This window comes from Ciconia boyciana, chromosome 10, assembly GCF_034638445.1.
Source record: "Ciconia boyciana chromosome 10, ASM3463844v1, whole genome shotgun sequence".
In the NCBI taxonomy this organism is placed as follows: Eukaryota; Metazoa; Chordata; class Aves; order Ciconiiformes; family Ciconiidae; genus Ciconia; species Ciconia boyciana.
The window spans coordinates 41964201-41991718 of NC_132943.1; the positions used below are offsets into that span (position 1 = coordinate 41964201).

The following is a 27518-nucleotide window of genomic DNA, read 5'->3' on the forward strand; positions in this document are numbered from 1 at the left end:
TACCCTGAGGATTTATATCAAAGCACGACACTAGTCAAGACGCGGCAAGCCACTGTAGTTTTTACCTCTTTGTAGCCTGTCAAGGTGAATGTCAGCGGAAGAAGATCTCAGAGGTGTCCAGGCACAGAGATGGCCATCTAAAGTTACATACCTCGGTACAAGAAAAATAAAAAATCCACCCCTATGTTTTTAGTAAAAGCAAACTTGGTCTCTCTCAGCGACAGGACTCCATTTAGAAATCAGCAACGGGAACGTAATGAGCTGCACAAAGCCAGCCATGTCACGCGACGCCATTTCTCCCTGCAGACCAAAACCCCTCTCCGGATCCACCGCCTTTTTACAACCTGGCTGAACACCGCCCATCCCAGAGACGCTGTACCTTTCAGTCTCCATTTGCATTTTCCTCTTAGCTGGCCTGGTGAAGGATTTTTTTTTTAAGGCGATCTTTCTCAGGGTAGCTCTAGTGTCTTATAGGATTCAAGGTGCGCACTGCAAACTGCTGATCCCGCACACAAGAAATAAACAGGGGGACGATGTATAAGGATAATATGTGTACTGAATGTATGTTTTTCAAGAGCGTACTTAAAAAACAGCTGTGTAAGCAAAGCAAGTAAGGAGAATTATCTCTGGTGAAGCCCAGCTCTGCAGCACGTGGGCTGCAGGTCAGCTCAAGAACAAGGTGGATGGTAGATAAGAGAAATTTAGGGCTCTGGATAGCACTCTTATTTTTCCTGCTCCTTCCATTCCTGACCATCTCGGATCTGTGCAATCTCTCAGCTTGCAGAACAAATATGGGGCGTCCCCAAAATAAAAAGCCTGCAATGCTATGACTGCTTTAAAAAACCCCTACTGAACCCAGGCTGCTGTATCTGGCACGTTCCACCTACCTGGATAGGAACTAGTGCCCCAGCGAGACGTGCCATCTGAATCGAGAAGATGGTTCCATTTAAGCAGCCACGTCTTACTTGGCCCATGCTGAAATCCCAAGGCCGACAAGATTAGGGAGAGGAGATGCCAGTTCTCACTTCACCACTCCCCTCAGCATCTCCCTCTGAAAAGCCTAAGGCTTATAACTTGGCCAAAACATATCTCTTGCGTTCGCTCTGGTTATGAAAAGCAGCAACAAATTGAGAGAGGGAGTAGAACGGAGGTTTTCTAAAAGAAACAGCCTCATAAAGCTTTCAAAAGTTGCGGCTGACATACCCACTGGATAGATCCAAGCCATTTCTAAAAAAGCACCCAGAAGGCAAACAGTTCCATCTAGAGAAAAAACTACATGTTGCATTTTGGATGGGCTGGACTCCCACAGCATATATTTCACAGGCAATTTATGCCTATGCAACAGCTGTTCACCTACAGCATCCATCACTTCTCCAACTACCCACGCATCCCAGAAAATGTGGTCCAATCCCTCCTTTTTCCTCCTAGATATGGCATTTATTCTGAACTGGAAAAAAAAAAAGCAAGCTAAATATCCATCAGCTTGAATGACTACAGGGTTTCGCTGCAGAGGTTTTATCCAAAACATTTCCTAAACATCTTCGCTCAGCAAAATAGGGCTGACATTTTAACTTCTTATTGTGCTTTAAATTTTTATTGCATCTCTGAAATGGAGACACTGTAAAAAAAGCTCGTCTTAATCCATTTCTTCCCTAACCCTGTATGCAGGGGAAACTACAGAAAGAACCAAAACACAAATTTACAGATAAAAACCGTATTTAGCTTTACACAGGGGAAAAGCTCTTCATTGCTGGACAACTGTTTTGACCCAGACATTTCCCTATTGTGACTGATCCAAAAAGTATCTGCAAAATTGTCCTTTCATTTTTAGTCTGGATATGAAATGCCAGTGATACAGAGGATACCAACATTTGTAAAACCTCCATCCTTTCTGGCCCTCATCAACAAGCAGAAATTGTCAGAAAACAAGAAAGAAAATGAGAAATTGATTCTTGGCTGAACTACAATTAAGCTGTAGCTTTCCCTTAACTTCCAGAGCTTTATTACACAGATTTTATTTGATGAAATCAATTATACGGTACACTGGAGATAAGTTAGTGAATTAGCTTTGCTTACGCTAACGCTTATCACTTCAGGGTGGGTTCTGCCTGGCAGAGAAGATGGGGAAAAGGTGTGGTATTTAACGTGATCTGTTTAGGCAGGAACGGGCCTCGTTATTCCAGGACGGGAAGACTTCCACAGGGGAGAGCAGAGGGCAGAGCCCCTCGCGACCACCACCCGGGGCACCTGGATGCAAGCCCCTGCACCGCCTAACAGCAGCAGTGCTCATCTGCTAACCTATTCTTCCAAAGCCCACAGTACACAAGGTTTTTTGGTATTTTCAGCACTGGAGGGGGTGGGAAGATGTCAACATCTTCTGGAGCTTTTGGTTGGTTTTTTTTCCTTGGGCTGACTTTTGGCTAATTATTTACTTTTATTATTACCAGTTCTAGCTAATATTGATTCAGAATAATACAACCAGTACTAGAATACTGGAAAAGGGTACGACAGAGCCAGAAAATCTGCTTGTGCGAGCAGAGACAAATCGCTTTCCTCTCTTCTAAAAATGGTTCAGCCACCTTCATACAGCATCAAGTGCTAGAAAAAAAGAAAGGACAGATTTTCACAGTTGCTATTAACCTATCTCATCTTGAGATCCTTGGGAACTAATCCTCTCTGGACAGGGCTGAGAGCCTTACAGTACTCATTTGACACCGGACAAATCAAAGGCAAGTCTAAAGGCTTCACCTGATTTCAGAAGGGGGCAATTATCTGCTAATGATCCTTGCTGCAAGGCACACAGGCACACTGAGCAGGACACAAAGCTCAGAAACAGCGCTGGCACTAGAGATAGGTGCCACCTTTCCTTTAAACTTCATTACTCGGAGACTGCTAATAAACTGGAGACCAGGGAGAGCAGCACGCTCATACCCCGTCCTGCAAAACGCTGCGTACTCTCGTCGTGATCCAGCAAACATAGACATGAAACTGCCTTCCCATGCCACTGGGGCTGGGTAAAGCGATGAGCACCATGCATAACGTATTGCAGGACGACGTTGTTGGTGACTAGGTCCCCAACATATTGCAGGATGACGTTGTTGATGACTAAGTCCCCAAAACACTAAATCTATAAGAGGACTGTCCGGTGGTCCGTGCTCAGCTTACTGGAATCAAGACACAGAAATTCTTTAAAATGAAAAGAAATTGCTCGAGCATCCTGTTGCAAACTGAGTTCTTGGAAACTTCCTGCACCTCCTGATAAAGCAATACATTTCCAGAACAAGAAAAAACAAATGAGCAAAGTCAAAACCAAGGTTTTGTTTGCTTTAGCAAAGTAACCAACCCCCAGAAGTGAAACCTTATCTTGTGCCTCTAATGGGCTGGATTCCTGTCTTCGCTTTGCTCCTAGACTTCCCTCCACCAAGGCTGGCTCTGGAGGGTCCTCCTCCGGCCACATGAAAGGCTTTTCACACCCCTCCGTGGCACCAGCCTTTAATACAGCCTAAAAGTCAGACCAATGGTTAGTTCCCTTCCTGCTAGATCTGAGCTCAGGCTGCTAAGCTTTAAGTCTCTGACACAGACACAGAGCCTAAATGTACCATGAAGAGATGTGGAAACAGAGGCGCTTAGGGCTTTCATAAATGGAGATTTACTTAATTTGAATCTCAACATCAGATTTCTGCTGTACCTAAAGTAAATACTATCCATTAATGGAGGAAACATAGGGGTTTTTTTCATAAAAATAAACACACAAGACATTTAAAAGCTACAGCCCTTAGCTTTCTAAGCACTGTTTCTAATAAATCGTACATCTACCCGTTTTCAGGGATGGAAAGGCATTAGACTGCAGAAAAAAAAATGACTGTTCCAGAGCTACGCAGCCTTTTTCTCCAGCTTCACAGAAACAATGTTGAGTTCAGACTGCCCAAAGTGAGACACGTCGGGGAAATTCCTATAGCTTGGCACTGCGTAAGCCCCTGTGCCAAGTGAGCTCCCACCTACCCGCGGTGTACTGCTGGGGTGGGTGTAAGTGGGTGAACCGGACAGACCAAGCAGGGTATGGGGAGCAAGGCTGAGAAGGTGGTGGAAATTTTAAAAAAAAAAAAAAAGAAGAAGAAGAAAAAAGTAAAAAAAAAAAGAAAATCAAAGCTTCCTGACCTGGTTCCCAGCTGATATCAAATACCAGCACCAGCTAGTTGCTAGTGGATATAGTCCATACAAAAACGAGAGGTCTGGTTTCTGTAATTCACAGCAAGAGTGAATGGACTAAGCCCCACAAATGCAACGGCTGATGCTGTCTTTGGGGAAAGCGTTTGCAAGGCAAGCTGACTCTTCTTTCCACACGCCAGCGACGGACACCTGCTTATCGCCAGCACTTCTGCGCTGGCCAAGGACAGCGCGTGATGGCACACGGTGCCAGAGGTTGGTGCCCGCAGACAGGGAACAGGCGCTTGCATTTCTCTGACAGCAGAAGGTAATACAAATCCCCATGGATTGCACCCACCCGCACCCATTTGCAAGCGTTTTAACCTCATTTCACCCACTGCTGCAAGTTATCCTTATGCATTTCACCTTCAGAGACTTCCCCGCCATCTACAACAGCATTTCTCACAGGTCCCATCCCCCTGACCTTGCTGTTGTCCTACTCCCCCACCTGTATTTATGGATGTCACCTGTAAAATACAGTCTCAGGCAGATCTCCATGACCTATCTGCACCATACAAAAATTCCTCGTGCTAACATTAGACATGCTTGAATTAGCAAGGAAATGAAAACAGGCCACAGGCGAGAAGTGGGCTGGGGGAAAAGATGGAGATGTAATGCTAAGCAATCATGTCAAGTCACGGCCGGCCACATCCCGTTAGCTGTGTTTGAGGGCTCTTCATGTCAAAATAGCACCTCTGTAGCAAAGGAAGAATCCTGCATGCCCCGTCCTGCAGCACTTTGGGCTCTTTTGTTGGGCACAGGCTCCTCTGAGGCACGGGCAGCTACACATGCCATAGCTCCACGGCTCTGCTGCTTTGCACCAGGAGAACCTGGAAATCACCGAAGGCTCAGTCCTGTAAAATCAATGCTTTCAAAGATGCTTTACAAAGTCACTATGCAATTCTGGGAAAGGAGTTTGGATAGGAATTAGTGAATTTTGTTTGGTATTAAAAAATCGGAAAGTTCTGATAAAAGTAAAAATTCCTGGGGCGGGCGGGGGACCACACCACCAAACTGTTTCCAAAGCAAGTTTGTTTTCCCCATTGCTAGTTCTAAAACAAATACCAGGAAAGATTCCAGCACTGATAGGAGCAACTGTCTCACCCACCCTCATATAAACGTCTGAAAGTGAGAAAATAAGTTCATTTTCTTTTCTTCTAATATCTCCTCAGCCCCCTTTTGTGCTTGAGGATCTAAGGAGACAGCGCAGAGGTGAAGATAACACCAATAACCCCCTTTTAAGGTTGAGTAAATTGAGGCATTGAATAGTTTCCGTGATTTACCCAAGCAGAACCATAATCCCAACTTATTTGCATGTGAAATACTGTCTTCCAAATTAACCTAGCCAGTTGAAAATATGACTCTGCGGGGGGCAGGGGGGAACTGCCATTTAGTATATGTATATTTATATTTCCTAGCTCAAGAGTGTGTAAAACTATTTTCAATACTCATTATGCCCATTTCATTAATGCATTTTTAATACTGTGATGTAGTTTAGTATTTGTTCCACTGTTAACGCTCTTAATGGCCCACCTCCTCCAAGCACCCCTTCAGAAGAACATGAGCTGCAGGAGCAAAAACCACAACTAGAAGAGCTGGGATCCTGAACATGCAAGTTGGGCTGCAACAGCGACTCTGCAGCAGTCAAAAAAAAAAAAAAAAAAAAAAAAAAATCAGTCTTTGGCTCTTGGTAGGTTAATTAACTGAGAACTGAGGAAATGAGGAGGACCTGACTCCCAGAACAGACTATTTGCTCCCCACCACGTAAACTAGAAGGGTCTCTTACGTTAGGGGACCTTCTATCAGTTGTTCCTAGATCTGCTCTCCAGATCTGACCACACTGCCATACTGTAGTCTTCAACATAATACGGAAAGAAATAAAGTGATCACCTTTAAAATAGCTCCACAGATTATGACCCTGGGAGAAAACACTCAAGAAACATTAAAGCTCAGATTTAAATCCACAAATATAATGAAATGCACAGTTACAGATGAAACTCCCTCCTTAACAGACTGGACCAAATTCAACCCTGCTACAAACCACCACCCGGCAGATGAACCTGGCCCCGCCGTGGCTCAGACCTCCAGTCATAATGAAAGCTTGTCCATGGTTTGAACCCAGCAACAATTAACCTTGACAGGGGAGACAAGATTCAAGTTTCAAAGAACAGAGAGTTTACTAGGTTTTTGTGTGCTTTCATGAGGCTTTGATTATTATTTTAATGCAGTTGTTTGTGGTTTAATTCCCCCCCCCCCCCAACGGTCACATTGAAAAGATAAAAGTCTATGCGCTCATGGCAGGAGCCAAAGGATGGCCAAAGTCCAACCTACCTCCACCCCACTGCACTCATCTGATACGCTTCCAGAGAAGAGGGAAATCAGATAAATAGATGCTGTGGATAGTTTAGGACTGACTCGCCTCAGACTTTTTGGAAAAGGGAGAAGAACTCATTAGGCTAAAAGGAAAGCCAAAAGTAGTTATGAGAGCGCTCTTTTAGGGGACTAAAATAAGAAGCCAACAGATCTTTACATACTTCCCAGCAGGAAGCCTACAGCCATCCATAACACTGCTGATAGCCCTCCATGCTTGGCAAGGTTCCCACTCAACCATCTGGAGCTCATCCATCGAGGTGCAACTTTGAGGAAGGAGACTGAGCGCCTGGCAAAGGTGTTCACATAGCAGCTGGGTAAGAGGGTTTTGGCTCCCAAGCTTCAGCGCGGTTTCACTTGACAGCAACTGAGGGTACACCTCTTCTGCAGATGATGCAGCTGCAGATGGCATAGGCAGTCCTAAGCTAACTTTAAGATAACTAGCAGTCACTGCTGACAGCGGAGTTCAGCATGCACGTTGAAATCCTCCCGAGAGGCTAAGCAAGTAGCTGGGCCATTCGCCCAAGTGGCTGCTGCACTTTTACCGGTACCAAAGCTAGTTACAGCCAGTTCACCTTGTCTCTCCGGGAACCACAAAGCCACCGCAGCTCCTGCATCACAGAGGAATACGTGCATCACTTCTGTTCTCACCAGCTGACGTTTTGATCTTGCTGATGTCTTCAGCAGAGCTCCATCCGACTGAGGGCCAGGAGTTTGCTCTGCACCTCCGACTCTCCTTTGAAGGTAGCAGCGATATTCACCCTCCTCGAGGGCTGTTAATGAGAGCGTGTTCTCTAGTTAGGTGGAAGTACGGCTCCGAAGGCTCTACCAGAGCTTTTCCAGACAATGCAGCCACGGGAGGTCTTTAAGTAAGAGGAAAGGATCAAAGATGGGGAGTGACCTGGTCAAGTCAGCTGGGGAAGAAGATGTAGGGGGGAGGTGGGAGAGAGCAAGCGCACTAGAAGCGTTGCAGGTTCCTTCCCGTGTCCGTTGGACAGCAAATAGCAGTGGCATAAGAGTTCACAAGTGCTCTCAATATTGGCAGATACCACATACAAAGGCTTGCCATCTACGCTGCCAGAAAATGTGCCATCAGCATAAGAGAAAAGCAAATGACAATGTAATAGAATGCGTACCTATATGCTATTTACAGCCTCTCCTGACACACATACACACACTTGTGTCCCCACAGTATTTTCTTGGCTGTATTTACAACCCCTGCTTTGCACTCACACAGCATGTACTGAAAACAGCCATTAAGTTAAACATGTAGACTTTGCTTCTCGTATCCTAAAGTTAACTTGGAGGACACCTTGCTGGAGGTGAGGGGAATGGCGGGGGGGCACAGGGGAAAGGCAGAGGAATGAGAAAGGGACACGATTTTTGCCATGAAGCCACCACTAGAGCACGTAACAGCCACCCAACATTGAGCTGTTCCTCCCCAAAACACAACTCCATATTAAGATGAAGCTGCTACATCCTCCCTTCCAGCCCACTCCCATACCTCCTCCCCATGGAAGCCCTCAAAGATGCAACTCACCCACCTTCAAGTAAGGCTCAGTCCTCTCTTACCCACAGCAGCTCCTCGAGGCTTCTTCCTGTACTTTTAGGTATTTTGTCCTTTGTTGGCATGCTGCAGGCACACTCAGTTCTCTCCTTAAAGCTCCTGCAGCTCTCCAGCCCCATGCTAGGAGCGATCACTTACTCTTTGGATGACTGCATCCGGCCAGAACCTGGGAAGCTCTTTTTCCAAGGGCTGTATAGAGCCCAGGACTGCCGCATGGCTTTTAAAGCATACTGCTTTTCACTGAGACCACTAGTCAAAGGTAAAGCAGAGCCTGTTTTCTAAACAGCAATCCTACAAGGATCTGCTACTACAATTTAAGTCACCTGGCAGAGGAGACTGGGGGGATGAGGAAGGCAAGACCCAGGGATGCACCTGGCCAAGCCCTGCACAAAAGATGCACCTACAGGCAGAACTCAGCCTCCTCCCAGAGCCCAAAATGGCACCAAACCCACAGCTGAATCGTGTCTTATTTCAGATTTTCAGCCATTAGATCAAAGGACAAAGGCACAAGGGCACAGTAACAATCTGCAGTCTGACCTGCCCCAGATTTTCTGAACTACCCTGGAAAGCTACTGCAAGGTTCTTCAGGAAAAAAAAACCCTCCCAATAACACAGAAGAGCCAGGTTTTAATATTGTGTGCGTCATGGTCTGGCTCGCAGCAGGTCACCAACCTCGGACAAAACCTGGTTACATGGGGAAAGTCTTTCTAGTATTTAGGCCCAGGACCCTCTAAAAAGGGAAAAAAAAGGGGCATCACACCTCCAGAAAAAACAAGACACACTAACAAACTGACTGCACACAGCTCCCAAGATATAAACGAGCCACGGGCAGACTTGATTTTTATGAAGAAATCGGTAATGGTTTAGTACAGACCTAAAGAAATAGCTCCTGGGGCCAAACCATCAAACCAGGACTACTTAAATATACCACAGCTTGTGAAACCTTGCAGAGCAGCGCTCAGACCTGCTGCTGAGCACGGGATGATTCAGCCTCTGACACATCCTCCCCTTTACAGCTTTAAAGTGCCATCCCAGCACAGCTTTTTTCCTGCTGCTTGATGCTTTCAGATCCTTGACCTGGTAATGATATCACATCTGCTAGCTATTATCAGAGGAGGAGGAAGGCTCTCCCCTCCTCGCTTCCCCCCATACGCAAGCTGGTGTGAAACCAGTGCAGCACAGTGTTGTGTCTGAGAGAGCTGAAAGCCATCAGGCTATAATTCAAACAAATCAGATCTAATCACCCTTATCAGAAGGGCAATAAAGATCAGCAAAATTGAGAGGCTACGAAAACACAAGCCGGGGGCAGGGAGTATTTGGCAGCAGGCACAGAAGGTGAACGCCTCTGAAGAGCTGTCTTCCTGTAGAGATCCCACCCCACAGAGGCCATCAGATCACAGCGGGACATTGCTGAAGATCAGAGTCTGTGCAGGTTCTCTGCCATCTTCTGCAGACCTAAAAAACGTTATTTCCCAAACTCTGTCGCTGGAAGAGATGCAGAGAGCTGTGTTCCAGAATCCCCATGGTTCCTAAATTTTGGACAAAGTGGTCACAAAACCACTACAGATGGACAGACACCATGCTGGCCAGATGCTTAATAGGTGCAGTGACGTCCAAACAAAACATGGAGACCGATCCAAGTGCTGTGGAGGTGACTGCAAGTCTTATTTTATTCACACACCTCCCCAGCCCAGAGCTAGACCCTGGCAGAGGCACCCAGCTGGACATGAGGTTTTCCTGCAACCGGGACCCCACTTTAGAGGACAACACAGTCCTGGATGTTCAGAGAAGCACAGTGGGGCTGTAAGCGTCAATCCTATATCTGCATGTAGCAGTATCCCCACAGCTGGTTCTCCTTTGCTTGGTCAGCAAGCCATGGCCAGCCCCTGATCTGAATCAGCCAGCTCAATGGCACCGTACCATAATGGGAGCAGTCCTTGGCAGGTTTCCTGCCTTGGGCTGCCTGTGCTTTCTGAACTAGGGTTGCGATGAGATTTTTCAGCTCCAGAGGAACCACCTGGAGTCCTTGGCCAGCTAAAGGAGAACCTCTGCCCTCATATGACTCACCTTCCCATCACAGAAGAGCCTGAGAAGCGTTTAGGGGAAGAGCATTTTGCAGGATGAGGAGCACACAAGTACGCAGACGGACAGGGAACTTCCTGACACACGCCCCGTAACTGTCTGTTAGTCACGACGGCCGCTGAGCCCTGACCTCCCTCCAGCGAGCGTGACGCAAAACAAAGCTCCACTTACTGATTTCAACACTAGCAGTGCACGTCACACAGCGATGGAAAAATAAGGGTTGGAAAAGACCTTGGGAGGTCAGCTAGTCCACCTCCGTGCGCCGTGGAAGAGTCAGCACTGTACTATCCCCACCAGGCACACATCTAACCTATTCTGAAAGGCCTCTGGTGATAAAAACAACATATTCTAGGCTTTTGCTATTTCTACCATGATTTTGAGCACTACTTGAAGAATGGAGGGCACAGAGGGGAATAGCTGCATAATAGTTGAACATTGCAGGACCGGGAGGGAAGCCGCTGAATAGATAAGCATATCTCAGCCATACATCAGTGCAAAATGTAAGGACGGGACCACCAGCGAGGTAACAAGGGCATGAGAGTGGAATGCCCCAACATATCTGGCCAGGCCACCTGGAGGGTTGTGACATCTGGCAGAGTCGGCAGGGACCAACCCTCCCTCACCGGGCAACGTGCAGGTACAGACCTCGATGCTGCCCGGATCCTGCAACGGCTGCCTCCCACAGAAGCCGGTCCAACGTCCTTCTCAGGGATTAGAAAACAGATAAATAAAAAATAAAGCCGTGTTCTCAGCTGCACGGGTGAGGGTGTTTCAGCAAGATGAGGGTCTCGGCATATTTACACAAACACACAGACTGTTGAAAAGAACAGTGGAAACGCTTTGCGCAAAATCCCATTAGCAAATAACGGGATTTCTGGGAGCACCATCTGTGCACCACATTGAACACTTGCCCCAGAGCACGGAGACTAAAGCACGTTGCATACAGAAACCCAGACAAAAGAACATACAATAATACACAAAGGCAGGGAGAGCACATATAGAATGGGGAAGAAGCCAGAAGAGACATTTTCCTCCCCATTGTCACAATACCCGAATCCCATTCCCTCCACAGCCTCCCCACAAGGGTTCCTGAGGCATCTCACGTCCCTTCTGTGCCCACTGTGAGGCCCCATGATGTTGCCACAGAAGGGGAAAAAGCCTTGTCATGAACGAGAATCAGCCGGCAAACCAAGACCGTTCAGCGCGAGGTTACACCGAGGCCTAGTATTGGAAACATTTCTTTTCCTCGAGTGTTTTCCAAGGAGATCTCCCATAGTTCTAAGCCAAGAGGTTAGCTGGAAAAGGCTCTGTCTCACCCGTGAGCTGCTTCAGCTCCACCTCAGCAGAAAAAGCCCTGGGAAAAATCCAGGAGTAGCCACACTGGGGTAACTCTGAAACAAAGCAAGAGAGGATTTGGTGCGAGTGGGTTTTGGAGAGCAATACAAACCCAACTTTACAAATCAGCAGCTTGAATGAGCCATCTCCACTGACTCTCCAGCACCCCTTCTCCTTCGCGCTTTCAAATGTCTCCCTCTTTGTCTGCCCTCCCAAGGGCTCTTCAACAGAATCCTCCAAAATAGCTATTACAGCAATTACTGCAATTAATTGATTTGCATATCCCCAAAGCCCCATCATTAGTGCAACACAGCCAAGCGTGTTAGTGTTTAATAATATCAATCAACAATTATTCATAACATCCCGCCTCGACAGACCTAAATATAGAGACAAGCATTCATGCGAAAACAAAAAGGAGGAAAAAAAAAAAAAACCAACGCAGCAGCTAAACAAAAGAATTAATTTAGAGCAGAATTAGGATCACAGAAACAAGACAGACAAGAGACAAGGTCAGATGTCTCGCTCCCAGCTCATGTGCAAGTCTCCTAACCTGCCTGCTCTCAGTTATTTAACTAGCTGCAACTAAATGAAGTTATTTTCTCCTTGCGGTAAATAGCCAGCGAGCCGCAATGAGCATATACGCAGTGGGGTAGAAACGCCAAGAGAGGACTTTCACAGCCTGCTGGCCCCAGTTCAGAAAAGCACTTCAGCAAAAGCTCGAGAGGGTCTCCATTGAGGACAACACACTTAAGCACATGCTGAAATTTAAGTACGTGCTTAAATCCTGCTCCTCCTCAGGCCAGGCACTAGTAAAAGAGAAAAGCTGCTATCCAGCTTTCCAGGCATTTTTAGCAATACAAGCTGCACCTCTTAGGGACCATATGCTCTTCGCTAACCTCCGGATTCAGTGCCAAAGCTCGTTTGCTGAACGCGTGAGCCCTTCAGGACACAAGGAGTCCTTCCGTGCTGGGACAGGAGAGCGCATCGCACCGACGCCGGAGCCCAGAGGTACCATCCGCATGGAAACAGCATACAACAACACAAGCCAATGGGAAAACTAGCATCAAGGCTGCTCTGTACCAGTGCATTTTAAACGGTCCAAAACTAAACTAAGGCTTTAATTAAACCCAGGACCTTGCTCATGAGACAGGCGATTCAGCGAGGGAACCACATCTAACCAAGCCGTAGATCAAGAGCCAGAAACCCATGTTACTGATACAACCCTGCTTCATTTCACACATCAAGAGGGAGACACGACTGCCTCAGCCTGGTCTCCCTTACCTGTGACGCAGGACCCAAAATTTAGGCATTTACCATTTCTCATGGCCCCCTCTCCTCTTGTTATGGGACCTCCTCCCCTCCAGCGCAGGAACGAGCTGGTCCACAACCTGTCCACACACTACGTGTGCCCAGGACCAAGGTACTCTACTGTGGGAGAGTGAAGACCTGGACAAGGAGCCCCGCCAGAAGGTACATTTCCCGGCTGCAGTCACGCAAGGAGACGCGAGGCCAGTATGAGACCACCGCCACTGATGAGACACGAGGACATCAGAGAGCTGACAGATCTTCGCCATCCAGTATGTTTTGCATGGCTCACATGCCCAGATCCAACCCGCCCTCTGATCCCACATACGCTGCTTCATCACTCACTCCAGCGAGGGTCTCCATCACCACCTTCAACAGCAGGAGGAGGTCTTCGCAAGAGCCCAGTGTCAGATTACATTATCGTAATTAACAGAAACGTTTACGCGCACACTGATCAAGCAAAGAGAACGGCATCTTGCTCCGAAACAGCCGCCAAGCAAAATTCGGGCATTCAGCCTCTCCACTGGTGTAAACGCGTACAGTACAGCGGGCACCAAAGGCAACGACTTAGTTTGCACCACTGGAGGAGCTGGCATGACCACGGTGATACAAAGCCACAGCCTTGCTGCAAGTCACAGCTTTTCAGCAAGCTGGCGGAGTCCCACTCTAAGAACGCATCTTATTTATTCATTAGGCCAGGTGCAGCTCAATAGGTGCTTCCCACTCTCACGGATGTGGCCAGACAGCTGGTGGGGCAGTGATGTCTTCAGCCTTCAGCACTCACAACATCCCAACCATCCGGCAGTGCCCCAGGCCGTGGCTCCAAAGCCATCTTAATCTTCCTTCATCCTCACCCGGTGCATCCCAAGGTCCCAGAGACAGCTCCACCAGCACAACCGCGGGGCAGCAAACACTCCAGAAATCGCAGAGGGCAGCAGAAGGAAGGACCTGGCCATCAAGACAAACATCCCTGCAAGCGTGGGCGTGGGGAAGGAGCAGCTCTGCCCTCGTATCTTGCCCTCTGGCACCGACACAAGCTCTCCAGCACGCGTTTCCCTCTGCTTTGGCTCCGGTGATCTCGCAGCTGCGATAGAGCTATACTCCAACACCCCAGCCTGAGAAGGAGGACACCCCGCTTCCCAGCTCAGTGCCCAGGGCTCACACTAAGAGCAACCACCAGCTACCGACTGCAGACTAAACAAGTTTTGGGTGGTTTTTTGTTTTGTTTTGTTTTCTTAACACTGCCCACAGTCTGGACCCCTAATTGGAGACTCATCCAGCATGAAATCTCGTATTCCCATTTCTTTCATACCCTTCCCTGCCTCCATCAGTGCTGATGCTGGGGGAGATATTGCACCTTGACGATAGGAAGGAATAAAACACAATGTCTCGTTAGTGGCATTCTAAATAGAAAAATAAATAAATAAATAAGGTTTTAAAGCCCCCTTGCCTCTTGCTGGCCTTCCAACTTCCCCCGCCGCCTGTAACCACACACAACGTGCCGGGAGGTGTGCCCAAGAAATGAACTGCCAAAAGCATGAGCAGGAAGCAAGGCAAACTGCGATTGCAGCAATCCACTTCAAAAAGGCTTTGGTTTTGCTCAGAATCGCTTGAAAGGAAGCTTGCCGCTCACAGATGTTCATCTTTCAGCTCTTACCTGTTTTAAAAGAAATACTGGTCTGATTGTCTCAGTTTTTCTTGGGCAAAAAGGGTTTCTGGAAGGCAGGGTCTAAAACCAAAATACAAATAGGAAATATAAATGCTTCCTTAAAACCCTATTTGGTTTCTTTGTGAAAACATCCAGCAGCTTTCACTGCCTCCCAACAGCAATTGATAGATTTTAGGGGAAAAGTAAGACATTAGTGGCCACAATGCTATTTTGCAGAATAACATGGAAGGGGAAATCCAAAACAACTAAGTGCACAATGCTGAAGACCTAGAGAGAGGTTTGCCTGGGGCAAACATCTCCTAACTGCTATAATTACCGTGAAAGGTCATCAAGGACACCTACCTATGCAAGCTAGGAAAATTCATGTAAGCATTTCGTGTGGTTTGTGCAGCTTCTTTAGTAAATGTAGCAAATCTCTGACATCGTGCCATAGGAGATGATATCAGCAAACAGGCATTTTCTCAGAAAGCGCGTGCATAAGAAAGCTGAGGATATTAAACGTGTTCCAACTCCTTGCTATCTTGCTCTTAAACGCAGCCATTAAAAAGAAAGTTCAAACCAACCAAAACACTGGCTAAAAACGAAAAGCTGCACACGCAGGACTGCGCAATGACAGAGCCACGTCCTGAAAGGAACACAAAAGAGTTCAGTCTGCAGATGTAATTGGATTCAAGAGACAAATTCCTCCCAGGTGCTGGCTGTTGAGAGGTTATCGTGTTCCACCTCCAGCCCGGGAGGGTCCCCGTGCATCCCGTGCTCCAGCAAAGGTCGGCTCGTGCCAGCTCTCCTGCCCACGGGGCCTATGGGGTGGCACCCTCCAGCAGCCAGATAACGGCACGCACGCCAAGCGCTGCTTGCTCCGCGGTCAAGGGACAGCGTGTGCTCCTCTCGTACATGGACATCGACACACGCCAACATGCCACTCTGCGCTTTTGTGTGTGTGGCTTAATTAAAGGCAGATGCAAAGGGCAGTTCGCACGAATGTTTATCCTGAGGTGCTTCCCTCCCTGGGACCCCACTCGCAGGCTGGGGGCCGAGGAGCGAGAGCAGGAGGACGGGCCCGCTCCCTACAGCCTGCGGGTCCCTCTGCGGCTTCATCCCACAGATGGAGCAGCGTCCTCTCTCCTAGGACACCCCTAACAGCCCAGGGAGTGCTGGAGGACACGTGGGATGCTCTGAGCAAGGAGTCCTTCAAACCCTGCCCTCCGCTCTGCACAGCATCTGGGGCTGCCAAGGGGCTGGCCACATCCGTTCAAGCAGGATGAAGCCACAGCACACGCAGGTCTGCCCACCTGATTTCACCTGTCTCAGGCAAAATAATTATTTGGGGGCTGGACTCCTTCTTTTACAGTCCCAGATCTCATTTTCAGAGGTGCGGGAGAAAGCCTTTGACCCATTAAGTGCCTTTGTAAAGGACTCAACTGTTGGCTTCTAATTCTGTCGGCAAGATAAATATACAGTGATTTAAGTTGGAACGGGCCTTTGGAGGCCATCTGGTCCGATCCCCCGCTCAAAGCAGCAGTAAATAAATTGCAGCACGTCTCCTCTGCTCGTGCAGCCAAAGGCACAGGTGGGGGACACATGAGGAGCGGGGAAGTATGCAAGAGACCTCAACACAAGCAAAATCTCTCCTGCTCTGAACACCACCGTGGAAAACAAGTCTGCTATGTGAGAAGAGGCTGCTAAACCACACGTTGCCCTGGCTGAGCACCTTATCTCTCCGACCTCTCGCTCCAGAGCCTGGGAGGGTCTCCTCTCCCCAAAAAGCAGGTTTAGCCCTCAAATCCCAACCAAAGAAACATTCAGGTGCGTAGAAGGTGCATAACTAACCTGTACCTGGAGAAACAAGTGTACTTGGTGCCTTTGGTCTAACTTTTACCCCTATCTTCCAAGGGATAGTGGTATTATTGTGCACCTTGTAAAGCAGTCCTGTCCCAGCAAGGGTCTACCTGACTCCATTTACCCCACGTGGCCAACGTGGGAAGAGCTGTAACTGCAGTCTCAAAGGTGTTACACCACCGTATGCTAGTGTCAGATAAAGAAAATGCTGCAAAGCCTCTGTTTAACTGAGCAGATTCACCTGTTTTGTGTTTGATCTTGATACAGGAAGCAGGAAAAACCCCATGCTACCCCTTTCTCCAACTCAAAAAAATCTTTCCTCGTGCTCACTCCCAGCTACAACCCCACAATAGTTACGAGCTGTTTTTTCTCTGGCTTTGTTATTTCATCTCATCATACCAAAAGCAGACACAGGCCTGGAAACTAAATTGCAACCTCCAGTTTCATTCATAAATTTGGCTGCATCCTTGCAAAGTGAGCTATTGTTGTTATTTCGCACTGTTTACCACCTCAAAGCCAGAGAGTATTGTTTTTATTGCTATTGTGAGAACAAGAGCAGGGGGAAAAAAAATAATCTTGAGCTTCCCTTCCCCTTCTCAATCAAATATAATAGAGAAAAAAAAAAACCAGGGCGGATGTCAGATCGTCAAGGATTTTTTTTTTTTTTTTTTTTTGAGCTATCTACAGGAGCTCAGCCTGGTGCTGCAGGTTTCTGAGTCTGAATTTTATCAATGGGCTGGCATTGGGTCCATTTGAAAGGACAGCAGGTGTTCGAACAATGAACCCAGGCTGCCTCTACATCTGGGCTACAAAAGCCATCGCCGTGTTTACAAGAAACAGGATAATCAAGAAAACATCCTGCCGCAGGCACCTAAAAAACTACAGCCCCTTGTTGTTCATTTTTCTCTCACACTGCGCCGTTTATTTATAGCGCGAGAAGTTGAACCGGGAGGAGGAAAAAAAAATAAAATAAGAAGTTTCACACTCATTTCCACACAGAAGTGACGCACGTGCAACGTGGAAGGGACTGACGGCCAGGCGCTTGGCTTGTATTGTTCCTTCAGCTCTAGGTAGGACATCATTAACCCTTAAGCTCTTGCTGTAACTCATTAATTAGCCAGGCATAAGTTGTTGGGTTTGTTTCATTCATGCAACCACATCAGTTGAACCTAACTCATCCTAGGACACTCCAGATGGAAACTGAGTCCCCATATACTAGATATAATGTCCCTAGAGCCTAAACACAAAGAGATGGGCAACTACAGGGGAGGGATCGTGGAAACTACTCAACCATCTTAGCCTCCAGCACTGAAGGTTGGATCCTGGTGGCCAGCAGAGTAAGAGAGGCTCTTCCAGAGCTTAGAGAAGACACAGAAGGTCCTCTCCCTAGATACCCTCCAGAGGAACCTCCTTCCCTCCATAGGCAGCACCACGCTTCCCAGCCTTCGGGGTCGGAAAAGTGAATACGCCATGCATCAAGCACTTTTGCAGAACCAAAGGCTGCCATCAAATTTCAGCTGCTGATGGCTTGTGGCTCCCTACAAAAACACCATATTTTGGGGTTACTTTCTGTTGACACCTTGTTCTGCTTTCTTTTAACTTTTCAGCACAAATGAAGCAGGATGCATCCAATTTAGTAAGAGGCTTTTTTTTTTTTTTAAATCAAATTAGTTTTCATTGCAGGTACACCAAAATAGAACCTCTAGAACATTTCTCACCATCCTCAAGAACGACTTGAGAAGCTCCAAGGTATCTCCTCCCTCCAGACTAACGTTTCGTGACTCAGGTCATCCTTAAGTCCAGCAAAATCAAGTATTCCCTCCCCTTGTATCTTCCCTTCCCTACTTTAATAGTTTTGCTTCTGGAAGCCTTCAAAACACACCAGCTAGACCCCCCTGCAGAGAAACCTGGCGAAATGAGAGTTGAGCTGCTCATCCTCTCAAGGAGTTTGACTTCCTTGCTTTTGAGTTGAATCAAAGAGGATTAACTCAATAGGTGCTTTACTGGACAGTGGGAGGGAAAACAAAACAAAACACAATGAAACAACAGCCTACGTGCACAAGTAACAGATGAACTTCTCTCCTGGGCAATGAACTGCTAAAGCAGATGGCTAACATCCCCTTCTCCTTTAGACCCGAGTCACTCTCCGTTGCTGGCTTTAAAGACACGAAGTCCCGGAGCTCAAACACTTCCCTTCAATCAGACAGTGGGTCTGGAAAAGGGTCTTCCTGATCCAGACTTGACCCCTGAAGGGTTGAGCTGCCTCCCCTGCCCCTTACTCATGGTCTTCTCTAGCCTGGTCATCCTCAGAAACACCAGCTCCCCAGCTGGGGAGCAAAGGACTTTCCAACAGCCTCTCCATCTCATGCATTGAGTAGCACAGCTGAAGCCAAGACTGCTGCCCCATAAATTCATGATAACACCTCACAGCTGTTTTTTTCCGTGAACAGAAAGACCACCAAACAGCGCACGTATAAACTGACCAGATCAGAGACCAGCATCTTCACCCCACTCCTGCCACAGAAAGCGGCACGTTGCTGTTCTGAGTTCTCACCAACCCAGGGCTCCCCGGCAGGCTGGTCCCACCAAACCTCCTGCCCGTTTACCAGGGCATGAGACATGGGGGCTCAGGTCAGCTAAAATCCCGTTCCAATCAAAAGGAGCAGATAGCAGCTTATGATGTGTAATGTTTTCTTCCTTGTTTGCTTAAAAACATGTGAATTTTTGAGGTTTTCAGTGATTAATGTGCACATATAGCCAGTACCAAGTCAAACTTTTTGTCATTTTTCCATCAAAATCATAAGAGAGAAACATATACGACATTTTAAATTGCCGACTGGTGAGCCTATAAAGTGAGTAAATGGTTAGAGGATCTGTATATCTTAAAAGAACTGAAATGGGTCTGTCCAGAAGTGCCATTTCACGTGCAATATTGAATACATCTTCAGATTACACAACCAAAAGAAATGCTACTTGTTTCCAATATTTGTTCTGCAGAATAATATAGAAGCAACCTTTGTCCTCCTAAGTGACTAAAGCTTGACACAGTGTTTGTGTTAATTTATTAAAAATTTTCTAGCTGAAGCCAAATGTTCAAGCCAACCAGTTTTGTAAAACCTCTGCTAACAAATTACTTGGATAATTGCCAGAATCCCGAGCCCGATCCCTTTTTCTATTTCTTTCTCACTAAAATAAACATCTGGTGCATGTTAATTGTCAATCTGTATAGACTGCAAGATTTATGCCAGTAGGCATCTTTAAGAACAGCATCCTAGATAATTAGATAGCTGAATGCCGACAAACAATCGTCAATACAGAATAAAATCAATGCTCCCCCCGATGTTTCCTAATGATAGAGAGCTGACGCTATTTGAACCAGCTTCTTTTGAAAGCTTTAATATTATCGAACAACATCATTTCAGGAGAGACGATTTGGGGTTTTACTTTTTAAAAAAGAGAGAAGTGGAGTGTGGCATGGCATTTAGTATCTGGCTGAGATTTAAAACGCACTCTCCTTATGAAGTATGACATTTCATACCTGAAACCACAGGAACATTTCCCACATTTAAGTGATAGAGAGAAAATTCTTCAAATTAGATTTGAACTTTATACCTTCTAATTCTGCTCCAATCCTCCTCCTCCATGTACCACGCTCGGGCCTGATGAACATGCTGCTGCTATATCAAAGCCTAACAGACCTGACTGCCGACAAATCCCCTTCACTTAGCCTTGAAGTAAGCAGCAAACCTCCTGTAGATCTGGTAGTTAACGTTAACTGGCAAAATAGCTCAGCCACTGATCTCAAAGCTAAATGAACTGGTCAGCGCAGCCCAGCTGGCAGAGCCACCCCTCCTGGGTGTCAGCGTGAGCTGGAAGCCGGCACTGAAGCCGCAAGGCAGACCTAAGTGCCCAAGCTTGCAGTGAAGAGCCACCCAGAGCTCCTTTACATGCTTTAATCCAAGCCTAAAGGAAAAGCAAACACCCATCTGCAAGCAAGCCCTGAGCAACATCTCCCCAAGCTTGCCCATCAGAGGTCCTGCTTCTCACTTTCCTGGACTCACAGGTCTGCTGTACAACTCAATTGCAACCAGGTCCCCATTTGGGAACAGCTGCCCTACCCTAAGTGCTATCACAGCCACTGTCCCTTGCAGGAGAGCTCCTCTGTCGAGCCCTCCAGGATGAGAGGGACACCGGCGCCCCAGGGTAGGGCTACGGAGCAAGGTGGTTTTTCAGTGTGAGACATCCAGCAAAATTCACCCTCCTAGCACTTCTTCACAACCCCAGCTTCATCCAGCTCATTAGTAGCATGCAAACGGGCCCCTTCAACGGCCCCTCATGTCAGCAAGAGATGCCTCGTAGAGCACATCATATCCTACACTCCAGGGAGGTGCAGCACAGATCCCTCACGCCTGTCCCCATGGCCAAACGAGCAACAGGATCCTTGACTCCCAAGCGGTGGCCCAAAGCCTCAGCTCATCCATCCCACATGACAGAGAAAGCCCTGACCCACAGCCTCTCCCTTTGCATGCTCTTTGGGCCAGCAACACGCAAAAAAAAACCCACTCCGCCTTCCATCCCGTGCCTTGAGGGACAATCCAGACCTTTGTAAGTGCTTTGAAATACGAGTTGCAAAGGCAGAACATTTTTCCTATTATGTTCCTTGCTTTACTTAAGCCCCTACTCAATAAGAGACAGGTGCACTAAGCTCCTTGCCAGGGACCTGCGTTTAGAGGAACAAGGCCCTCCAGTTTTATACGTTATCCCCTTGTAAGCTCACTAGTCGCCTCTTAAGCTCGTAATAAAAGACTTTTTTCAAAAATGATGGCACCTAGTTTCCAAGGCAGCAGAACTTTTAAGCTTGTGTTTGCAAGAGCCTAAGGAATTACAGATGCCAAATGGAACATGCTGTATAAAACCCATCACCTATTCCTGCTGGATAGATTAAATAACACAGTTTTATTTTTTAACGCAACATGATCTGGATGAGGAAGTCACTATCGATGCTATACAAAAAGTATACAACGTGTGGAATAACAGCTACAAATCCCTTTAATCTCTGGTGGTACCTAGAGATCTCAGATGGTTTGGTGCCTGTAGGGATTATCGGAGACACGTGATACTGGACTGGAAAGACACAGATACTTCACGGTGTTGACCGATCGCCAATGGTCTGCTGGACCTCCGTGCAACGCAGGCTGTGGTGCTCCAGGGGAAGAGACAAAAAGGGAGATAAAGCAAAGAAAAGAAGAAGAAAGCTGGAGATGGGGATGGAGAGTGGCTGTGACAAACCCAAAGCATAGATGCAGCCACAGCAGAGAATGTATCACAGGGCAGTCCATTAAGGATAGCACTGTGTGAACAGGACAGGCAAACCTGCATCATTCTTGCTTCAAACTACTTCAAAGCTCAAGGATTCAACTAGAAACCTATATAGCAAACCAGAACATCTCACGCTCCCCAGTTTCTGTTTATAAATGTCTATTTTCTTAGGCTAAACCAATAACTTATTCTCAGTTGTACGCTACTCCCATTTCAGCTACAAAGCAGGCTCCTTTCCCATGAAAAAAAAAATCAACTCTGCTTACTTCATAATTAATTTTACCGCATGACTTTTCCCAGCAACACGATTCATTATTTTGTTCAAGTTCCCTACAAACTGATGAAAATAAAAAGCCCCTCAGCTCCTGAACAGGCTCCCTGCACGCTCTCACGCACATCACTTTTTTGTGGCTTAATTTCCCATTTTTAAAAGGAAGACGTTTGCTTTCCTCCAACTTTTTTGGGGGCAGGGTGGAGGGGGGGGGAGTGAGCAATAGGCATTACTTCATCTTTAATATAGTTTCTAGCACAATAAAGACCATCCTTTGCACTGTGGCACTAAGGTGCTAAAAGAGAGCAATAAATTCAGATTAATAATTAACATCCACAACGTGTCAAGCAATCTTGTCGCTCGCATTTCAACTGCTTCAGAAAGCTTCCTACTTTTTTGTCTCAAACACACGCAATGGGTTGCTTAGCTATTAATTTCAGAAGCTATTTTTGAGTCATGCATTGCAGAATAAAAGAACTAAAGTCATTTTCCATTCTGACTCTAATTCCTGAATTTACTTATTGAATTGCAAGGGTTACTCCCTTTCTCTTGGAGACTTGGGAACGGTATCTTGAGGTCTATAGGAAAAGGTATATTACCTCAGAGTTACGGCCAACATGATCCTTAAAACCACACGCACTGATGGAGACGGTACTGCTGGGACTCTACGGGTAAAACTCTTGGCTGAAAAAAAAAAAAATAGTTTGGCAAAAAAAAAGTTATGTACAAATGCCTACATTAACAGAAATAAAAATGTGAGGTTCCCATCCGGGCTGTGAAGTCTCAGTTAAGGTATTAAACAAGAACAAAACACGAGTTACTTACTGCTTTTGAGAGCCCCCCCGACCTGCAGATAGATGAGAATCGGGCACTGAAAGGAAGCAGACAAATTTCTGATGTAAGCCACGCCAGCATGAAGAATCTCTTTCACGTTAACACAGCTAATTACAAGCTGATCTTACACCATTTTCCAACCCCCCCCAAAGAAAAAACAACAGGTACTCAAGCCCGCTTACTCCTAAAAAAAAAACCCCACTAATCCAGTATACCAAAAGAAATCACGCAATGGATGTAGCCATCTTACAGCTTAAAAAAATAATACGCCTTCAGTGCTTTTTATTATGATCTTGATCCTTCAAGGTTCACATTTTTAAGCTTTTCCTCCAAAACCATGGGGGCTAGGAACTTTATTTCAAAAACTCGATAGCCAAGAGTCTCACCTAATTACATGAGCTGGGGCTTCAAGGAGTGAAAAAAAAAAAAAAAAAAAAAAAAAGGCAAAGGAACGCAGACACCCAGAGATTTCTGGCAAAAAATGCGATTGCTGGCAAAACACTCATTGCCCCAAACTTCTTGCTTTTCCCTTCCCCACCCACTCTGCGGAGGAGTGCATTTTTCCCCCCAAAATGTGACGTGCTATAATCCTGTCTTGCTAGCTTTGATTTTTCCCCTTTTAAAAAATAAGCCTTTTAATGTTCTGCAGCGAATGCTTCTCACTCTGCGCGCAGGCAATAAATTAAAACAATTATTTTTTAAAACTCTAGCTTCACTGCCAGCTAGACATCATTTACAAGGAGGCAAAACAGCTGTATCGCCCTCGAAGCCAGCCTCCTACCAAACCAGGGCTCAGAAATTATGGGTGTGATTTTACAGACTGCATCGCAACATCCTCCTGTTTCCCCTATTGCTGAATTATTATTTTTTTTTTTAAAGAAACAAAAAAAATGAGCAAATCCTGACGAAGCACTAATAGGTGGGATGGAGACAGATGTCCCCAGCCTCGGCGGTCGCTTCCCAGCCGCCCCTGGTGTACAGATGTGCTCGGTTTGGGGACGCAACTGATGGAGGAAACGCAATATATGAAGCAGGTTTCCAGTTGATGCGAGGGAAAAAATAATAATAAACTGGTTTTTAAGTGGTAAGGGAATAGAAAACCACTGGAAATTTGCCTCGATGGGTCCTTGGGGCAAGAAAAAAGGGAAAAAAAGGGAGAAAAAATGTGAATGCAACTGGGACAACCCCTTGGGAGGAAAAGGGAAACAAATAAAGGGAAAACAAAGGGAAATATAAAGGGAAATGTGTGGGGGGGGAAATATGGGGGAGGGAGGGAAATGGGGGGGGGGGAGGGAAATACAAAGGGAAATAAGAGGAAATACAAGGGGAAATAAAGAAATAAAATTCATTTTCTTGCCAGGACCGGTCCCGAGGCAGCACCGAGGCAGGGATCGCCTCCCCCCCGCCCCGTCTCCGCGGTAACGGCGGGGCTGCGCGGGCGCCCGGTTGCCCGGGCCGCGGACAAGCCGCCGCCAGCCGGGGCAGGCCGGGCCGGGGCGGCTCGGCGGCGGCCTGGGGCTCGGTGTCGGGCGCCGTGCCCGGCGGGCCAGCCCCGAGCGGAGGAGCAGCCCCGAGCGGAGGAGCAGCCCCGAGCGGAGGAGCAGCCCCGCGGCGCCTCAGCATGGCTCAGGCGTGAGTAGCGCGGGGGCCCGGCGGGGCGAGGGGCTGCAGGTGCCCGGGTGAAAGCCCCGTTTACGCGGGTAATAAAAACCACACCGCCGCCGCGCCGCTCACCTCCAGAGGGAAACACCTGCCGGTACTAACGCGGGACGAGCGGGTCCGCCGGGCCTTGTTCGCTGGTGCGAGGCCCGGTCGCCTCTTCCCGCCCGGCCGGGCCGCGGCCTCCCCTGAGAGCACAGCGGCGGGGGTCAGGCACCCCGGGGCTGCTCGGAGGAGGGCGGGAAAGTCATCAGATCACCTCAGCAGCCTTCAGGCCAATCTTAATATTATTCGTGCTCGGACACTAGGCCCCTCTTCTGCTTGCAAAAAAGGCCTTTTCCCTCTTTTACAGACCAAAATTTGTCCATACTGGGTTTTTTTCTGTAATGAACTCCTCATGCTTTCAGCACAATACAAAGCTTTAAAAGTTTATTTGCAATAGCCAGACACTGACGATGGCATTGTATCAAAGTGCCTGCAAGGAGCCGGACTCATTTCTCCAGAAATATTACTGAGAGGCTAAGCCCCTATATTGAGAAAGCGTTATTATTGCTGCACTACAAAGTTGGGAACCTAACCGTGAGCATCTTTCATGACATTATCCCTCAGCATTTTGCTGTTTGCTGCCTCCAGGTCCAGGGCACAGCCAACCCCGTTTGGGGCAGCTTGTCCCAGTTCCAAGCTGGATGTGGCTTGCTCAAGTTCACTAAAATAATAGTACATTGCGGGGGCAGAAAGAAAAAAAAAAAACCAAACCCTCAGGCAGTATTTGCTGCCTGCTGCTGCTCCCCCTCCTGCTCTGACCTGGTCAAACCTGACAATATCCAAAACTGCTGTCCCAGCAGGTTGTGAGCACAGCCTCTGCTGGCTTCTCACCCATGGTCTTCTCCTCTGGCTTCAGTGGTAGCAGCCTCAAAGCCTCCTCTTTCCAAACTCCATCTCTTTGCCAGGTAAAACCCCTCAGACTCTAAAACATCCTTCCAGCCTTGGAACTAGAGCAGCTCTCCTTGTCACCTCCACGTTGGGTCTGCCCTAGCCGAGCCTCCAGCCACCTGCCTCATCAGCACATTTGCAGTCCCAGGCAGATACCACCACCAACGCCACTGCTTTCCAGCCAGGCATCTTCCTTTTCCTTGCTCCTTGGCTGAGGAGAGAAGGGTGAGCTGAGAGGAATAAAGAAAAACATCACCAAGGGCACAGCAGCAGCAAGGTCTGTCTGTCCAAGGACACAGACCCAGCACAGCCTCCAGCAGCAGCAGCCTTAAGTTTGAGGAAGGCTTGGTTAGGTCCCTGGCTAATCCAGCACAGGGCCTGGCTTGTAACAGCGCCAATTATGCCTCGCACCAGGCATGGTGACTTAGTTAAGGGAAGTCCGCAGAGTAATGGACAGTCATCTAAATTGCGTTAAAAGAAAAACAAAACAAAACCCCCAAACCGCAAAAGTCGTGTTTGACCTCTTCCCAAGAGAGTTCTCTCAGAATCTGTCATTCCTATCGAGTGTCTGAATCACGGCTGCTCTTCTTTGAGCTAGATTACCACAAAAGGAATTAAGTTGAGTATAGTAGGAAAATACTTGTGCTTCAACTGTTCGCCTTCACTCCATTTAATTTTAAGAGAGATAGGGCTCTTCAGCATTTCCTATTTCATTGCCAGCATTGAACAGCTAATCCATGTAAACGTGATAGACATCTCTGCACCACATGACAAAAATACATGCAGTTCTGTTTCCAAATGAGGTAGCGGTGCTGGTAAGGGACTCCAATCTGACACTGACGCTACGTGGCTCACTTAAGTACCCTCACTCTATAGCTGTGCACAGCACAGCATTTATAGCTAGGCTAATCCAGCCCTTCGTAAACACAAGTCTGAATATGCACCAGTTCATCAGCCACTGCATCTATAGAACTTGAGTTAAGCAACGGGCTGGATAGTTTTGTTTACTGTATTCTACACCTCAGTCACTGTACCGAGTTTTCCGGACAGTTTGTGCTTTTCTTTATTGCCCCAGCAACTGGATTCACCTGACAATCTTAGCATTCCTTTTAAAAAATAAATAGGTTTTTTAAAACCAGAAAAAACGTGCATTAAAAATGCTCCCAAACCATCAGGGAAATAAAAAGTACTGAATTCTTACCTAAATATACATGGCCTTAAAGATTTAATTTCATGATTTTTAAATGGCTGGGGCTGACAGTGCTGGCAAATCCATAAAACTTTTATCTTAATGTTTACTGTTCACAGCCGTGTGCGTTCCTCCCCAGCACAGAGCTGAGTTGCAGTCCATGCCAGTAGTTACGCAAGAGCAGCACGTTTTCCTTTTGTCCTAGGCTATCTTGTTTTGCAAGGTACAGCTGAGTTGCTTCTCAAGTAAGTTACCGAAGCTACTGTTAAATGATTGTATGTAGTGAGGTTATCCTGGCTGCGTACCATAAATCATGCTAAATTAAAAGTATTTTAAAAGCCACGTGACAAAAATGTCTTATAACAGACTGCCTTATTTGAAGGCAGTGAAGCAAAGAGCTAATAATACATGGGATGTATGAGAAAGAACTTTGGTACTTTAGGCTAAAATATTTTAGGGGACACCACCTTATTTGCCTGGGAATGAGGATGGCTGCCTATCTTGCCAAGTCACATGGAAGACAGACTCCATCCTACAAAGAAGGAGGCACATCAGTAAGTCACAGCCGAGCCTGTAATACTGATTTTTCAATACTGTACAGTCACATCCTGTGCTTTTTTTTTTTTTTGAGCTTGAGGTAAACAGCTGCTTTTTAGACATCTGGAAGAACAGCTGCTACACACACACACAGAGAAATTGCATGCGTCTCACTCAGCCAGTTGGACGTGCTAGCCGTACTAAGCGTGCGCGCAGGGCAGTTATCTTGCGTGCACCGCAAGTCAGAGCGGTCAGACCGGCAGCTTTTGCAGCACAAGGTCACACTGCACACAATTTACGTGGCTGGGACTTCAGCATTTCCAGTCAGTTTATGAGGCATGTTCGCCATCCTCAAGGCCCTGTGATTTTAACAGCGGTGTGGTCTAAAGCTCACGGAAGCATG

The 27518-nt window shown here is 47.1% G+C and overlaps 1 protein-coding gene and 1 long non-coding RNA gene across 2 annotated transcripts in view; one reads left to right on the forward strand and one right to left on the reverse strand.

Moving 5' to 3' along the window:
• LOC140657744 (uncharacterized) overlaps nt 1–27518 on the reverse strand; it is an 87232-nt gene that overhangs the window by 9066 nt on the left and 50648 nt on the right. Inside the window, exons 16-17 of the long non-coding RNA XR_012044467.1 lie at nt 22789–22834; nt 22563–22647 (exon numbers count right to left, since the gene is read on the reverse strand). This is a non-coding gene — a long non-coding RNA (uncharacterized lncRNA). The remainder of the gene's footprint in view (nt 1–22562; nt 22648–22788; nt 22835–27518) is intronic.
• Nucleotides 24274–27518, forward strand: part of IQCA1 (IQ motif containing with AAA domain 1) — a 110077-nt gene continuing 106832 nt past the window's right edge. The window contains exon 1 of the mRNA XM_072875236.1: nt 24274–24429. Within this exon, the coding sequence (XP_072731337.1) occupies nt 24419–24429 (11 nt within the window). The 5' untranslated portion in view covers nt 24274–24418. The remainder of the gene's footprint in view (nt 24430–27518) is intronic.